The following is a 17,745-nucleotide window of genomic DNA, read 5'->3' as shown; positions in this document are numbered from 1 at the left end:
GAGTGAGTGCTGCTTTTGAACTTGCTGCGTTCAAAGTGTAGAGTAGATTTAAGGCCGTTTCATACATCTTCTTCATTGGAATGCCAATTAAGTAGATTTGACATCGAGAAACATTAACAACACAATATGCTGGAGTTGAAATGTGTTTTACTTCAGCGAATTGCCAATACATGTACGCACCATGACATCAGTAATGTGCAGGGCTGAGGCCCGCCCAGAGCAGATTGCAACCAACTATCAGTAAAGGGAACAGCTGGTATTCATGCAATGTATGTATGTAAAAGGTTCAGAAATTAACAAATCCCAAATAGTTTAATTATTTGAATCAAACTTTTGTTCGTAATTAAAGGTAGAGTAGATCATTTGCAGCTATCCAAAAAGTAACTGACAAAATTATTGTTAAAAGGCTTTTGGTTTTAATGGCACTAAACTCCCTGTGAAATCATTCTTTCTGACATGCTGTCATTTTGAAGGAAACAATGAAAGAAAGCCATTTCCAACGATGCATCAAGTTAGTTCACGTAGTTGGTTTGTAAATTCGGTGAATCCATGAATATGTGCGCGCAAGCGTTGACACGACGAACACGCACACTAGGTTGCCATTATTCGTCAGTTCAGTGCATGACATCGCGTAGCTGCAATTGACTGAATGAGAATGTGTCCCTGGGGCTGAATTCGGACGCAATATAAAACATGACTCAGCAACTTTTGAATTGAACCTGAGATCCTAGAGTATATGTTTGGAATACTGCATTCACAGAGCTAAAACTTCATCATGTTAGTTGTTAAGCACCCGTTTTTAGATTTTGAGCACTTTTGTAGCTTCAAATGAAAAAAAAAATGCACAAATGACAAATGATCTACCCTTCCTTTTAATGAGCTTGTTTGTTACTTTTTTCAGTGTGACAATGTACATGTATTGGTACTAACATATGGATAACCCTGAAATTGTTCACTGTAAATAAAGTTTTTTTTAAAGTGCCTTTAAACAGATTTTGAGGTTTTAATTTCAGGAACTATATTCCAAGTCTTTGGATGTTTCAGGCTTTAAAATATTCCATATTCATGAGCAATACAGCGATGTCATGAGCTGGAACTTCAGTGTCACTGCTGTTTGAGGGGAAAGGAATGTTAACAAAAGTGTTTTGTCTTTTGATCAAGTTTGATGTGACTGTTGCGTTAATTAGCACATAGCATGCAGCCAATGAGATACTTAAATGTACAAACTTTTACACATGTACAATGCAATTAATTTTAGGTTCATAAATTATACAGAAAATCCCAAAGCTGTGAAGTGTAAAATACCTAAATCAATATCACAGCAACATTAGAAACAATTGTGAACATGTGCACGGGCATTGCAAAAAAGTGTGCGTAAAATGTGGTCATTACTTTCATACAAACACAGGGCTGGGATATTTCATGTTTTAGTGAAATTCACTTTACAGCCTTTTGATGCTGTTATTAAAGCTAGAGTCCATCATTTGCAGCCATCCGAAAAGTAAATTATTGTTAAAAAACAAACTTGGTTGAAAGATAGTAAGGGAGCTAAACTCCCTGTGAAATTATTCTTTCTGGGAAGCTGTTATTTTGAAGTAATCAACGAAAGAAGGCATTTCCAACGGTGATTCTTAAGAAGCACCGTAGGAAAATTTAAATTAGTAGTTCGTTTTGTTATTCAGCGCAGCGCGCACAAGTATTGGAACGACGCACACGCGCGCAGGGTTGTTATAATTCGTCGGATCAGTGCGCGACGTCGCATACAGCTGCAATTCAAAACAATTCAAAACATGATTCAGTAACTTTTGATTTGAAATTGAGATCTTTGAATGCTGTTTTTCTCGGAATGTACAGCTGAAGCTTAGCTGAAACTTCATCAGGTTAGTTGCTCAGTATCCTTCATTAGATTTTGAACTCTTTTGTTGCTTCAAACGAACAAAATGCATAAATTACAAATGATGGACTGTAGCTTTAACAGACCTTGACAAATCCCAAGCATGGAGCACAATACATACATACTCCTATAAAAAGGCACAAACTGTATGGTTATTGTTATTCAGGGTCCAATGTTAAGGGAGCAAACTCACCGCAAATCCAAAGTGTCTTGGGAGATTTTGGATCTCAATCTTGAAGATCTCTGAGGTGAAGTGCTGTTGTGTCAGATAGTGATAAGGATCCGTTATGGCAGCACCAGTCACCGGTACGTCAGAGGTGCTGGTGGAATGGTTATCTTGTGGGTCAAGACCTGATGCACAAATGAACAGATTAAAAAAATTGATATGGCTAGAGCTATATTGTCTAGGTCTTCACCCAAAACAATTACATGGGAACAATCTGACAATAGCCGTAGCCATAGCTCTAGAAGCCCGTTTCAGACACAGCCTAAGTAACAGATCAACAAAGTTGCAAGTTATGCATTAGGAGCATCTGATTCCAAATACATTACACCAATCTTTGTGCATACATGTAGCACAACGTGGAAAATATTTTTTGAAAACCATATAAAGTGCAGAATTTTTGTTCGAAGTTTCTTAAAAAACCCTTTAGCAAGGAGAAATGCATTGTATAGACTTTTTTTGCTGCAGAACACAGATATATAATACACGAGACCATTGTAGGCTTTAGATGTACAGTATGGGATTTAAGTCTGGTGTATTAAAGGTGTCTACACAGCTACTAGCTGGAAAAAAATGTAGTTGATAGTTAAAGTCAGCAATGTCTTCCTCACTTCTGTCAATAGAGCGTGCAAGTTGACCTCAAAAACCTAGGTGATTTTACTAGGTTTATCCAGTCAAGGGCAAAGAATGGGTTCTGAACAAGAAAAAAATCATTCCAATTTACAACACATTCAAAAAATATTGCAAGTTGATTACTATAGTAAATTGAAGAAATGTGGACCTCCACTTCCGTTCACTGGGTGAATTCAAACACGGGAGTCTGTGGCTAGACTAGTCAGTGTTTGGTACCAAGATGTTCACATGAAAAGTGAATGTGAACTGGCGAGATTTGCATGCTCTATTATTGTACATAATCTGTGTAGCACCACTAGTCTGTTGTATTACATTATGAGCTCTATGTCTGTATGATGTTCAACTGCAAAGCAATATTCTAATATTTCTTTTAGATGGACTCAAGGGTACTTTGAATTTGGGTAACTGAAAAATGAATGCTGTAAAATATGAATGTTGTTGTAAAGTTAGCATCATACAAGATGTATCTTAATTTGCACGGTATCCGAGGAATTGCTGCTTTTCATATGTTCATTAAAGCTGCTTTTTCCTTGTGTAATTTAAAACTCTAAACACAAATAATACAGAAATGTACCAAATCGGTGTTTGAGCTCTTAAGTCTTTCTGCTACCTAGTAATATTCGAGAAAAAAAAATTGCAGGGCAAACCATGTTTCTAAAAGTCACACACTTTTCTATAGGACAAACAAATTTGCGTGTAAAGCAAGATCAGTGATAAAATACACAAAAGTGTACACTAGCAACATTTAAATAAACAGTGATTTTCCTGAATTTTGTATTGAAAACCTAATTCTTGCTTGTACAAATGTAATTGTTGAAAAATCCCTACTGAGTAAAAGAGCTTGCTGGTCAATGTTGAAAGTACAAACATAGGCCTATACCCTCAATATTCATGCCACAAAAGTAAGCCAACATATTGGTCAGCAAAGGGGATGACAAGGGTTTAAGTCTTTTGTGACTTGTTTCTTTCTTTTCAATAATTAATTCCTGACAGACATAATAGACAATGCACAATATGTACACCTGTCAATCTTTCTGTGTTTTGCATTCTGATTGGTTAGAATTGATCAGCATTAGCTACTAATAGGCCACGCCCCTCGACAGCCGATCCAATCAAACATGAACGCTGATCTACGGCTTTTGCAAAATGGAAACCTCTGTGAAAATACTTACTTTTGTAAGCGCCAAGCCAATGAAAATAAGAAGACATGATACTGAAACTTTTGCACAATTTATCCAGGGCCAAGTTTCATGAAGACCTGACGAGAAATTAGGGGAATAACTGAGAAAAAAATTCCCGAAACTTTCTGTTGCGGTTTTCATAACAGGCGGTTTTCATAACAGGCGCATTATGTACATGTGTGCACACTTTATATCCAGGCGAGGGGGTACTTGTGAACGGAGCGCATACACACACAAAATGAAGAGATTGCATAAATAAAAATAAATGCCAGTTGCACTCACCGATGCCATCTACACTCTTGCCGATGGTAAACTCACACTTGTTGCAATAACTCTCTAATACTGGCTGTAATGTGCAAACAAACAATGAAAATGAAAGGAACAAATCAGACATCTCCAATGTCAGGAATTTTTACCCTTCAAAAGATTCACATGCTGTATAGTTTATCTAACAAGAAATCCAGGTTGAAATATAAATTTAGTACAAGTAAGGTGACTCTATCTAGCTACCCGAGTTCAAAGATCACACCAGTCAAGCTAACCTAACACTATGTGCCAATGTGAACTATCATTGAGATTATAATTCATAAAATCATTCACAATACTACAAATAAATTTAAATAAAATCTATATTTCTATCAACAAATATTTGTCACCTAGCTTACTCACCGATGGCTTAATTGGCTCCAACTCACATGCCATCCCACTGTGGTTCTTCCTGTCAATCAAATGAAGAGTGCACTATTAAACATGAGGGTGTGGGTTCGAATCCCACTCCAACAGGCTTGTGAATTTCTTGTGGTAACCAAAGCTATATATGCACAAGATTCAAACTGGCCCACTAACCTTTGCAAGCTCTGTTATTGAGTGGTTAAGATGTCTGCACTAGTAAGCAGGAGGTCATGGGTTCATATCCCACCCAAGCAAGCTTGCAGAATCTTTGCTCGTAAGCTCTCAGACAGCATTGAATATACAGTGCATTCAAATTTACATTGGTGAAGGTCAAAACCAGGTATTCACATTCACAACTCCCCTACGTAAACAATCAATTAAACTCATTGATTGTGGCACCTGCTATATCAGATTGGGGCCCGCCAGCCAACCCCAGCAAGCCTGGTGGTCAAGTAGTCGAGACATCTGCACTAGGAAGCAGGAGATTGTTGGTGCGAGTCTCATTTGAGCAGCTTATGAATTGTGAAGTTTTGGTTTTGTGTTCATTTTTCTGCTTTTTGTTTGTAAACATTTTTTTTTACCAACTTCCCCACCCCCTTTTAATCTTTGGGACTTTTGTGTGTGGAAAGGAAGTTTATTTCAGAAGTTGGCCCAAAGTTTGCTGAGTTTTAATTGATTCTCAAGAAAAATGAGGCATCATTTTCTGGACTTTTAATGAAATTTCAGGGCAGCTGTACATGTAAGTCCACTTGCCAGAAAACTGTGTCTGGAAACAGTTTTTTGTCAACGAAGATCACATTTCCATTCTGGCCCACAATCACCCCATGTCTTTGGCGGGTAGCTCACCTTTGTTGCTTCAGCCAGGGAGACATCTCCACAATTTTCCGTTACAGCATCTTGGATAAATTCCTCAGAAACTCCCTGGTGTTGGTCTATTTGGTGGATAGCTGGTCCTCATACGGCTGGTTCCACAGTGGAGTCACCATGTTGTTTAACCTGTAGATTGGGAAAAGATGTGAAAAGCACATTCAGTATTCCAGAGTCTTAACAAATTTTGGAAAAAGTGAATAGCTCAACTGCTATAAGCCTTTTGCGATATATGGCAGACACAATACAAGGGTGTTATTTGATTTGGGTATATTGGGGTAACTTATGCAAAAGACTAGACCCAGACCAAATAGCGCCCTCGTATTGTGTCCACCGTATCTCCAAAGGGTAATGAATTGTGTGTGGAACTTGTCATCTTTCTACCATTCTCATAACTTCAGTTCATAGTTCTGGTGGTGCATTGCAAATTAAAGTTTACGCTTGAAACAATGAGGGTAATGTGTTCAACTTAGACAGTTTATCAGATAAAACAAGAATCATCTGAAACTGTGAATCACACACACTCTACACAGACATGCAACCTTTAATGCTGTACCTTCTAGGAAAAAAAACAAGGAAAACTGTCCACATAACAGTTTTACTCAACAAATGCCGGACGAGGTACTAAATTTACTTAAAGTTCCGTGCTATTTTCGAGTTTCATCCCGAAAAACAGATTTCTTTACCAATCTGCTATTTTTCAAGCAATACAAAAGTTATTCACTTTTGAATGAAACACCAAACACAGAAAAGCTCACGTTCAGTTATTGAATTATTACTTTACAATTCCAAATTATTGGCTGCCAAACATTATTTCTGTTCTTGCTGGATAGGCTGGTCTCCCCCCCCCCCCCCCCACAATCAGTATCAATAATGTACGGACGGGAGCCAATCTGTTGGCAAAGCTGGTCATCAGTTTGGGCCAAGAACAAAAAGAAAAGTTCATGGGTACTTTCCTAGTATAACATTTGATAGCAGAAGTCTAAGTACACTTTCAATTTCAAACAAGAGAGTGTAGGAATTCCATGGTTTCAAATCTTTGTTGATGCAGTGACTATTTGTATCTGTATTTTAAATGTCTTTCTTGATTATCCAAACACCAAATCTACAGCTTGTGTCAAGTTTCTATATGTGAGATATAAATAAATATGTTGTAAGCAAAATGTAGTGAACGACCTGAAAGATTTTGTGTCATTTTTTGATCTGCATCTAATTTTATTCAGTTATAGATAATTCAAGCGTTACGTTATGTCTGTGATCTTTTATGAGCTGTAAAACTCTACATGTAAAAAGTGCAGAGTGCCATTTCACTTTTTTTTAAGTAACCTAGATATGAGCAAAACCTTAACGACGGATTACACAATGTACATGTAAAAAAATTCTGGAAGAGAAAATAAAAAGTTATTCTGAAGTACAGTCGGCTCCCGTTATAGCGAAAACGGCTAGAATGCCAAAGTCAACTGTGAAACTCTATTGTCTACTTTGGTTTAGTATGCATTCAAAACAAGGAACAAAGAACTAATCCTTACAAATCTTAGAGATAAAAAAACACTAAGGGGAAAAAATGCAGAAGCTTTTTATTTCAACTACACATTGCTCCAGGTCTTATATTCGCTGTTAGTATAAAACTGGAGTGATCTTGAAATAGGACAGAACACTCTTTGCTACATCTGAATAAAATGTTGGATATGGAGAACGATGAAGTTGAAAAGCACCTTGAGAACTTTATCAAGACTCACAAAAGAAATTAACAAATACTATGGTTAAGTACTGAAATCAATGCACCAATCGGCCTCCTCTTAAACTTGGTCTTTCTCTTCACAGTCATTCGAGTGAAGTCAATGAGTACAATCATCAACATCTACTTATCCAATCTGGCTGTGGCTGACTTGCTCTTCCTTATGACTCAATGTATATTTGTATTGTGTTCATCCCAAGTGTACAAAGCATTCCAGAGTGTCAAATACATGTTTGTTGCTGTTTCTAGTTTTTGTGTAGTGATCATAGCAGCTGAGAGATTCTCTGCAGTGCGCAATCCTCTGACATTCAAGGAAAAAGCCTCTAACTCTCGAGCAGCAAAGATATCAGCAGGACTCTGGGTGCCAACAATTATTGTTGGTGTGATCCCAATATTCTTGCCAGAGACTTTCTTTAAAGACATCTTTTTTTGGATTAATTTTGTTACCAACACTACCTGTTTAGTTGCCACTCTTGCTTTGTACATCTTGGTAGTAGTTAAAGTGTGCAAGCAATCAGCACAGTTGCCAAATTGTCCCAAGCGAGCAGGCAAGGTCCTCTGTATGGTTATCATCAATACTGCCATTTTTTTTTCATTCTGAACTCACTGAACGTTTCAGCTGCAATTATTTATACTCTGGGAACAACTTATACTTTGCCTGCCCAAGCTATTGAATATCTAGAACTTGCAGAAAATCTGCAGACTTATCAATAGCTCAATTAATTCCCTCGTCTACAGTGCTGACAAACGCTGACTATCGTGCAGCTGTCGTCAAGGCTTTCTCATTCCTCAAACTGTGCTGTCGTTATAAGATGGAATTTTTGCGTCGGGGTGATATAAATCAAATTAGGTTTTGCCCTGCACCAACGTTTTTAAACACTGTATACTCAGTGTATTACTTCCCGAGTGAAAGTTGGAAAAAATCACTCGGGTGGGACTCAAACCCACGACCTCCTGCTTTCTAGTGCAGATGTCTTACCACTCGACCACCGAGCTAACGGGATCGGGTGGCCGGTTCGAATCTGATGTACATAGCGGCGGGTACCGCATAAACTATTATAAGATGGAATTTTCCGTTCGAACCAGCCATCCAATCCCGTTAGCTCGGTGGTCGAGTGGTAAGACATGTGCTGTTGTTGCTTCCCAAGACGAAATCCCAGCCGACCATTGCAGCCGGGGAAGCAGATTGAGCTTCATGTGATTCCACATGCAGGCAGAAAATGACCAAGAGCACCATGCTGCCAGGCCAAGCAGCAGCAAGCCACCAAGCCAAAGGCATGCACAACACACAGCGAGTCAGCAGTCACTGGAAAGCTGTCAAGAACAATGTTCCTTTTTCTCAGTGCTTGCACAAGCGGCACGCAACACATTGATATTCGTGTATGAGGCAACTTTCTCTCGGGTGGTAAAGCCCCTGTCACACTGTCTGCGATCTTATGTGCGCTCTTACTGCGTCCTTGAAAAATAGCTGGGGTGCAAAAACAACTACTAGATCGCAGCAACAACTACATAGGTTGCCAGATGGGCGCCGGAGGGTCTTAATGGTCTCCGATGAGCAACAAGGTCTTTGAACATGCACAAAACAATCACAACACCTCGGCGCTCTGGCCAAGGCGCCACAATGACGCAACTCGAGGGGCTGTGCGAGCGTGAATCGTGCGACATTTAAGGGGCATTGAGGCAGCCTAGGCGCAAGACAGTTGATGTAGTCTCCATGAGAAGGTAACTCGACTGCGTTGAACTTGTAGAATAATTTTGAAACTGGACTGTGTATTGACCATTTTGTCGTGGTATTTATACAGCGTAAGTGACGTCCCATGAGCGTATTTTGGTCGAATAGAGAGCGCGACGTGAGCTATAAGGACGTATCAACAGCAAGCAGAGCGTAGTGTGAGCGCAGTGACAGCGCAGCGGCAGCGACTAGATAGAGTAATTGAGCTTGACAGGGGCGCATAGAGAGCGAGTTGAGCGCATCGTAAGCGTGGGGAGAGCACAGTATGAGCGTAGCTTGAGCTTCTTTGATACAGAAAGTTGTCATTTTCTTGCGTCCTCGCTGCGATTGTTACATTTATGAAATATTTTTGGTCGCCGTAAGGTCTCCTTTGAGATCGCATATAATGTGCCAGGCCCTTAACACACTGAGTAAACAGTGTGTATTTACATCGGAGAAGGGTGAAACCTAATTTGATTTTCATCTGCAAAAATTCCATCTTGTGATTGGCGCATATTACCATGAAACACCTTACTGGTAAAGAGAAACATTCACAGTATATTATCAAGAATAGAAAAGTATTTTACTTTAAAGTAGGGAATTGTCAATACTTCCTGTGTCATCAGTAATGTGCAGGCCCAGAACAGATTGCAACCAACTTTCAGTGTCACATTCCCTGGTTTGCCCCTCCCCAAGAAATATGACCCTCAGAAGTCTGGTACACCCGTCACACAAAATAAATTGTCACACAAAATAAATTGTCAATTCACTCGACAATTTATTTTGTGTGACGGTGTACCAGACTACTGAGGGTTATATTTCTTGGGGAGGAGCAAACCAGGGAATGTGACAAATGGGGGCTCGTCCGGGAAATGAAAAAAACAAATTGAGAAAAGCCGGTAGTCTCAGGTGTGTGGTTATACACGATACTTCAAGATTGACACAGGGTGAGTTAAAAAAAAAAATGGAACCAAAATCCCAAAAATTATATTTCATATTTAAAAAATATGTAGCATCAAAAATAATGAAGGGAAAGCAAACATCTTAAGGTACTTTAAGATGAAAAAATGGATAAGTAAAGTGGTCAATCCATTCAGAAAATATCACCATTTAAACACAATGACCCTAAAAACCTGTCTCCTCAAAAAAAATGTGATTTCAAGAATCGTTGTCACAATTGTCTTCAAACATCTCCAGCAATAAACTCTCAGTTTAAACATTAAAAAGGTTCAACAGAATCACTTTGAAGGCCTGTCCTTTAAAGCTATAGTCCATCATTTGTAATTAGTGCATTTTGTTCGTTTGAAGCAATAAATGTGTTCAAAATCTAATGAAGGATACAGAACAACTTGCTTGATAAAGTTTCAGCTCAGATTCAGCTTTATATTCCGAGAAAAACAGCATTCTAGGATCTCAATTTCAAATCAAAAGTTGCTAAATCATGTTTCGAATTGTTTTGAATTGCAGCTTTACGCGATGTCGCGCACTGATCCAACAAATTATAGCAACCGCGCGTGCCTGTGCGTCGTTCCAATGCTTGTGCGCACTGCGCTGAATAACAAAACGAACTACTAATTTAAATTTTGCTATGGTGCTTCTTAAGACGCACCATTGGAAATGAGTTTCGTTGATTTCTTCGAATTGAGAGCTTGCCAGAAAGGATAATTTCACAGGGAGTTTAGTCCCCTTACTATCTTTCACAGGGGTTGCCCTTAACTTTTTTTTTTGACTAGCCAGCCTGACCAGTTGGCCAGAATTTTGACTGGTCCGCCAGGTTTTTGACTGGTCCGTCTTATACAGCGTGTACCCACCAGTTAATCAGTTTCACATCAGTCTTATTAAACTAGACTATAGTCAACACCCATGTCACCTGAGCAATAGAGGTCTATTTTCTTCCTCCATGATCTGAGGCCGCAAAAAAATATAAAGTTCTGCCTCAGATTACATGCCTTTTAAAAATAGGGTTGGTAGGTCTGATTTTTTGGGGTTTTTTTGGCCAATTTTTTTTATGCAGCTTGAAAGGGGTATTCAATTAGGCCTCAGTAGGCGAAGTTTTAGCCCGATTTATTTTCATTGTACTACGAACAAGGGCGGATCCAGAACACATTTTTTTTTGGGGGGGGGCCAAAAAAAATTGTGGTCCCCCAAAAAAGTGGGTCAAAAAAATTACGGCGTGGGGTTCGGGGCCCGCTTAAGGGCCCCAAAAACATTTTGGATTCTAAATGCTCTGTGGTGCAATCTGAGGCAATTTCTGACCACTTTAACCAATGTTTTTTTTTGAGGAAAAGATGGTGGTGTACTCATTGCCTGCCTTTACTGCGATGTCACATAAAAAAAAAATAAAAAAATTGGTTTCGTTTTTTTTTGGGGGGGGGGGGCATAGCCCCCTTTGGCCCCCCCCCTGGATCCGCCCTTGACTACGAAAGCTATACACAAAATGATGGCCACAAAAAGTGAATAAAACCTACCTTAATTAGGCCAAAAAAATAGTTCTGCTTCCGATTACATGCCTTTCAAAAATAGGGTCGGTCGGTCGGAAATTCTTTTTTTTGCCAATTTTTTTTTATGCAGAGTGAATGGGGTATTCAATTTTTTATATGCGAAGTATTAGCCTGAACTATTTTCATTGCACTACGAAAGCTATACACGAAATAGCGACAAAAAGTGAATAAAACCTACCTGTAATTATTGTCAATATATTTACGTTCGATAATTTCAAAAAAATGGTAATCCTTACTTTTAGGACACTCTATTTTGTACGAGTTCTGTTCAAAACTGACTTTTGCAGATGACTGTCCAGTACCAAAGTGACTTTTGCAGGCTAAAGAAGTCTTTTTTCTTCAGACAAACTCATGTTAGTTATAATTTTGAAAGCACTTTCAAAGAAAAAGTGAATTTCCTACCTATTTTGGCAGTTTGCCATCTTGCTTTTTAAATCTATTTTCTGTTTGTCATCGTCCCCTCATAAATCAAAACCCTGCCCTCTTTCTACAAATCAAACCTGCTGATATTCAAGAGGTGTCATTGCCAACTGTTCAAATGCGCCAAGAAATACCAGAATGTCACTTTTGAGTGTCATTTAGTCAGCTGTTTTGGTGAGTCTTTTAACCTTATATAGGAAAGGGGTCCTAAAAAAAAGGATTACCCAAAAATTAATGGAAAATTCAGGTCGTTCGCACCATATGCACAACGCTAGTCAAGACGTGGGGAGCTGGCCAAAACTCCGAGGTGTGTGATGCGTGCGTGTATGGCAAGCGGCCCACCATGGGCCGACAGACCCGTTTTCACGGTCAAAAATTTCGGGAAACACACGGCATGTATCACTCCAAATACGAGTAGTGCGTTCTCAAAATGAACTCTTGAACACAGAAAATACATACACAGACAAGCTAGATCAATTCTGTATAAAATTAACTTGCAAAAATGTTCTTTCATCATTGGTGTTTTCTTGGCATTTTTACGATGTCGAATCCGACCAGTTGACAGAGCACGTGCCTGGCGCCTGCACGATGCATAGCAGCAATGCTCTAGCGCTATCGATCGCATAGCCGTGCACAGACTAGTTACCGCATTTTCATCATGATGTCTTCTAAATTGGCGTGGCGGGAACCAGTCATCGCCGCATTGGGCTGGATTACGGGTTACCGGATTACGCACATGATTATAGTCACCATGACATCGAATTGCGAAGTAGTCATATCGCGAAGCGAATTTGTAAAAATAACGGAGGTTTCTTTTGAAAAAATAGCGAATGTACATATAAGTAAGAAACCAAATAAATAAAACAAGCATTTTTTTGACACAGATTTTTTCAGCTGGCCAGCCGGACCACTTGGCAAGGTGTTTCAGCTGGTCCGCCGGCAATTCAACTGGCGTTTGGCCAGCGGACCACCGCTAAGGTCGAACCCTGATAGTGCATTAAGTCAAAAGCCATTGCCACAGACAACAATGCCCGTCTCATCAGACACGGCCTCACATACCTAGTCTAGGGGCTAGACGATGTTATGGTCGGATACGCAATTACCTGCTACAGCGATGACCCGCCGTCGCAAGAGGTGGCTATCAAAACCAACCAATATCCCCCACCATCGGAACGTCTAGGCCAACTCATAAAATCTCTCCCCCCCCCCCCAAAAAAAAGTGGGGGAAGTGCGCATGCGCTACTTCCGCAGGCAATTACTGTTCATTTTCAGTCCCACACAAACTACACACAACAAAAATGGCTGACCAGTGAAGTTGCACAAACGTCTTGCTGCATCTTTTACGTTACTTGAAGAAATTTGAAAGTTTCCTTGGGAACTACTGTGAATTGTTTTTGAATGCGCGCTGCATTTATTAGGCCAAAGGTGCGCGCACATTACACAACCAGTAGGAATTGGCCTATACGTTGTTCCGACGGGTTCATGGGTGATATTGGTTGGTCAGTGGGTGTGGGTTTATCACTGCAGCAGGTTATTGCATATCAAACCATAACAATGTCTAGCCGTTAAGCCTCAGTCATACAGAGCTACAGCTATCCACAGTTTAGAATTGTGATAACCGTGGGAGTACTGTATTCATCCTAAATATCTGCGTGGTTATCCCTCATCTTCCTTTGGTATTCGTGGAGGCGCTACGGAACTTTTAAGCTGTTCCAAACGTCTGTGGTGAATCGTCATGAAAATCAATGCGCAGTGAAACCCGGGGACATCCATAGAACAACTGTACTAATTCGTAGTGTTATTTGTAGCTATTTGTACATACTCTTGGAGATTTGTAGCTCATTCGTGGTGGAAATCTATTCTCTACGAATTCACTACAAATGTCCTACGGTTATGCCCAGATATGCTTGAATTCTGCTAAGGTTGTACTACGAATATGACTATGCTTTATTTGTAGGAGAACCTTGGTCATCCGTGGCCCAATCGCAGACAACTGTGGCATTAACATCATTACTCTTGGTAATACTGTCAATATTCGTAAACAATCCATTCAAGAAACCGTGGTGTATTCCTAGAGAAACCTCTGAAAGTTGTGGCTATCCGTCCTGAAACCCTAGTGCATTCTTAGAAAGTCAATTTCTCCATGAGTCTTGACGGTTCATTGTGATCAATTGATTCTTGGCAAACGGTGGATATTCGTAGGTCCAACCGTGAATGTGTTACTAGGGCCTTAAGACTATGACATACCTTGATCTTATTGCTGAGAGTCTGCATCTCAGTGGACAGTGTCTGCACCTTGTTGTGTAGCTCCTGGGTGGAGTCCCTGGTGGGTCTGTAGTTGGCATACTTCTCGTGTACGGCGTGGTAGATTTCACCCTTGATCTCATCAATGTGAGTTGATAATTTGCCGATGTGCGTCCTCAGGTCTTCCTTTTCCAACAGATCTGGGCAAAGAATTACAAAATATTGGGTGAGTAAAAAACACCAAAACCCAAATAGCAGGACCAACTTTCGAATGAAGTTTTGCCTGTAGAACTTTTAAACTCTAGGATATAAAAACCAAATCAATAAGCTTGTGGACTTGTAACAGTTAATACGGCACGTAAGTTTCAGCCGCTCATTTAGTTTGCGCGCATGTGCACTCAAAATATGAAATACAGATAATCATAAATCAGCAAACATGGATGCCTGCAGTGGCAGTTTGAACCACTGAAGTATCGGTCAACATCACGCTCAATGTACTTTGATAAATTTTTCTTTCCACGTAGACAGGAATTTAAGGCAATCAAAGTCACTTTTGCAAACCTTAGCGCTAAAAAACAGAGAGTATATGTTGCATTTTTTTTGTTTTTCCGTGTTGTATAGTAGGAAAATATTGGGTCACAAATTCAAAACAGGCGACAGTTTAGGGGATAATTGTTCAGTTTTGCCGAGTAATTGTAAACTTGTCTTCACTGAAAAATGGTAAAGAATGCCACGGAAAGTGCGATGTATAAATATCATTTAAGTTGGAAACCGTTTCAATGAGAAAAGTAAGGTCTCACGTTATACGTTTTTTGTTGTTGAATGTAACGTTAGTGTACACGTACCTGTACACAGACCCTGGAATTTGGCCCGTTAACATGGCTAACTGAAACGATTTTCAACTGACTGGTTCCCGGCCCAGAAATGCCGTTAAGTACGATCATAGAGGGCACTGGGACCAGTGTATTTGTGCACGAAGCTTTCAAAATGGGTTTACTCGAAAAATGACGATTTTTATAAGCTACAGGTTTCCTCTTACATCAAATCACATGTAAAATGAAAATAATCTATCATCCTTTCCGATGGTACTACGGCTGATCTAAGGTAAACCCGGCAAATTGTCCAAATGTGTGAACCAAACTCAAAGGCGAACGATGTTTTTTCCTTTTCATTTTGTACGTTTTTTGTCCATAATTATTGGGTTTTTTTTATATATTTGAAAAGGTAGAGACAATTGTAGAGAGACACTGTAGAGACAATTTATATCTTTGAAATTTCCTGTTCAATTCTGAGAGCTCCCCTCGCGATCTTGAACACGTTAAATTTCCGACTTGTGGTGTTAATGTTTGAACGACGCGATTTCTTCTTCATGCCCAGCGTACATTCGATGGTCCCCGTATCCCGAGTGCGATTCCGTTACCGAGCGCGCGCGATGCATCGATTATGATAATGAGTAGGCTGGATCAGGTTTGTAAACCCATGTGCATTTCGAACGATAATAGGGAGTCGTGAACTCTAGCGCAGCTTTTATGGCGGATACCAGTTCAAGCTGGTTCCCGATTTCCTTTTACAGTTCGAAATGCACTTGTGTTTACAAACGTGACAATTATCATAATCGATGCATCGCACGCGCTCGGTAACGGAATCGCACTCGGGATACAGGGACCATCGAATGTACGCTGGGCATGAAGAAAAAATCGCGTCGTTCAAACATTAACACGAGTCAGAAATTTAACGTGTTCAAGATCGCGAGGGGAGCTCTCAGAATTGAACGAGAAATTTCACTTTTCTTTCGGATCGTAAGTAAACTCAGTACAACCATCTTAATCATTGATGTCTACTAGTACTTGTACCTCAGGTGGCATATCTAGTAATTTGGAGGCCGTTTTGAGGGTGAAATCTGATGTTTTTTGTTGGAAAATGTTGGTTTCTGGGACAGTGACAGGATGATGTTGTCCAGCTCGCACTATTAGCTTGGACCTTACTATCACCAGACCATGTCCGAATGTTAAAAAGGCGATAAGTTTGGTCCAAGTTACTCGGACTAAGTATGTCATTAGTCATTGAATGCCAATTGTTCAGATGGGTCAGAATGTCAATTTTGAGTGTCATGATTTAGTCAACTGTTTTGGTGAGTCTTTCCCTCCTTACGTAGGAAAAGGGTCATAATACTAGTAAGGATTACCGGGCGAAGCTTAGTGACCGACACCCGTTCTCATACATGTACGTTGTATCACGCAACCGATGCAACGATAAAGATCGAATACTTACCAACCAAAAAGCGTTTCAAATACTCGGCCTACATAGGAATTAAATGCACTAAGTTTTTTATTTTTCCTACAATAATCTCTGGAACTTTATTGAGACAACCTTTGTCTGAAAGGTTAGTATTATTGGAAAACAGCTGAGTTTTACCCGTGTTTGCGAGCAGAACATCGGTGACAAGGGAAGTCCTCTTGATTCTTGGATCTGCCGCCGGTACAGCGCCCTCTAAACAAATTTTTTGAGGGTGACGTTTCTGAAATTTCGGATTAAGCTTCGCCTTAGAGTCATGACTGTCTACGTAATCATTTTAACAACTAATTAAACAGTCTAAAGCAAGCATAACAACTGTAACATTAGATCTGTTGACAATCAATGTTTTCAATGCAGAACAAAGACCGTTACCAATATATACAAAAATTGACAAAAATCCCAAGGTATGCGCTTGGTATGACGTATGCCCACGTGATGGCGCGCACAGGTGGTGGTGTTTTGTGACACTGACAGGTGCAAAATGGTGGATAATATTCACACGTGGTGGTATGTGTCTGCGTGTTACAAAAATGTAACAATGCCCGTCTCGCAAAAGTTGGTGTGTCCCTTGCCCTATGATGTCGTTGCCATGTTGGGTCATGCAACTTTCTCCTGATTCGTTGTCGAGGAACGTGTTGTATCTCTACTTGTGAGGTGGTTTCAGTGTGTCCGTCGTCAACTCGATTTTCTTAAAACCTGAAAAACTGCAAGACGTTCATGGTCCGGTCGTGAGTATTTAGCAGGGAAAGAATCGTAGGCCTATACCAAGGTTGCGATCATGGCGATTTGCATTCACAAAGCGTGGGATTCGCAATTGTGCCAATCCTGTTGCATAAACCGCAGATCTAAGATTTTCACATAATCCTATTTAAACATTTTGGATTTTGAGCATGTTAGGAAGTGACAATTAAGCTAGTGGTTACTCACGTACGTCACAATATGTGCATCCCCCCATGTTGAAGCACTTGAAAGTGTTCAACATATTTGATTGGCCTGATCGAAGATCAATCTGATAATTGACAATTATTATGTACCAAAAACAGGGCTGATGGCTTTCAGGGACTTCATTCATCCTTGCAACATATCTCTCTCTCTGTTATTTTAGTCTCTATTGTATTGGAGTGGTGATGTGAAGTAGTTTTCTACAGGAAATAATGCTGGGTTCCTTTATTTTCAATAGGGCCCAAAGAAATATTGATTGTGAAAAGAATGTAAAAGTCATATCCGTCACACCTTTTGTGACGGAAATGACAATTATTATATTACTTGGCTTTTGGAGGTATAATTACCTTTTCAAGTTGTTTACTTTACAAATTATGGCAGTAGGTACATATTGAGAAATACACTGGGACATGCATTTTGAGGG

At 39.8% G+C, this 17,745-nt stretch overlaps 1 protein-coding gene across 1 annotated transcript; it reads right to left on the bottom strand.

Moving 5' to 3' along the window:
* Positions 1-2,194: 2,194 nt before the first annotated feature.
* Positions 2,195-17,334, bottom strand: LOC119746496 (centromere/kinetochore protein zw10 homolog). The gene is made up of 4 exons (XM_038223467.1): positions 17,307-17,334; positions 16,500-16,574; positions 14,088-14,284; positions 2,195-2,245 (listed from the first exon to the last, which is right to left on the bottom strand). Exons 1-4 carry the CDS (start codon positions 17,332-17,334, stop codon positions 2,195-2,197), a joined length of 351 nt encoding a protein of 116 aa, XP_038079395.1.
* Between the last annotated feature and the right edge of the window lie 411 nt (positions 17,335-17,745).

Source organism: Patiria miniata, unplaced genomic scaffold, assembly GCF_015706575.1.
Source record: "Patiria miniata isolate m_02_andy unplaced genomic scaffold, ASM1570657v1 HiC_scaffold_7, whole genome shotgun sequence".
NCBI lineage: Eukaryota > Metazoa > Echinodermata > Asteroidea > Valvatida > Asterinidae > Patiria > Patiria miniata.
This window is presented reverse-complemented; position numbering and strand designations above follow the sequence as displayed.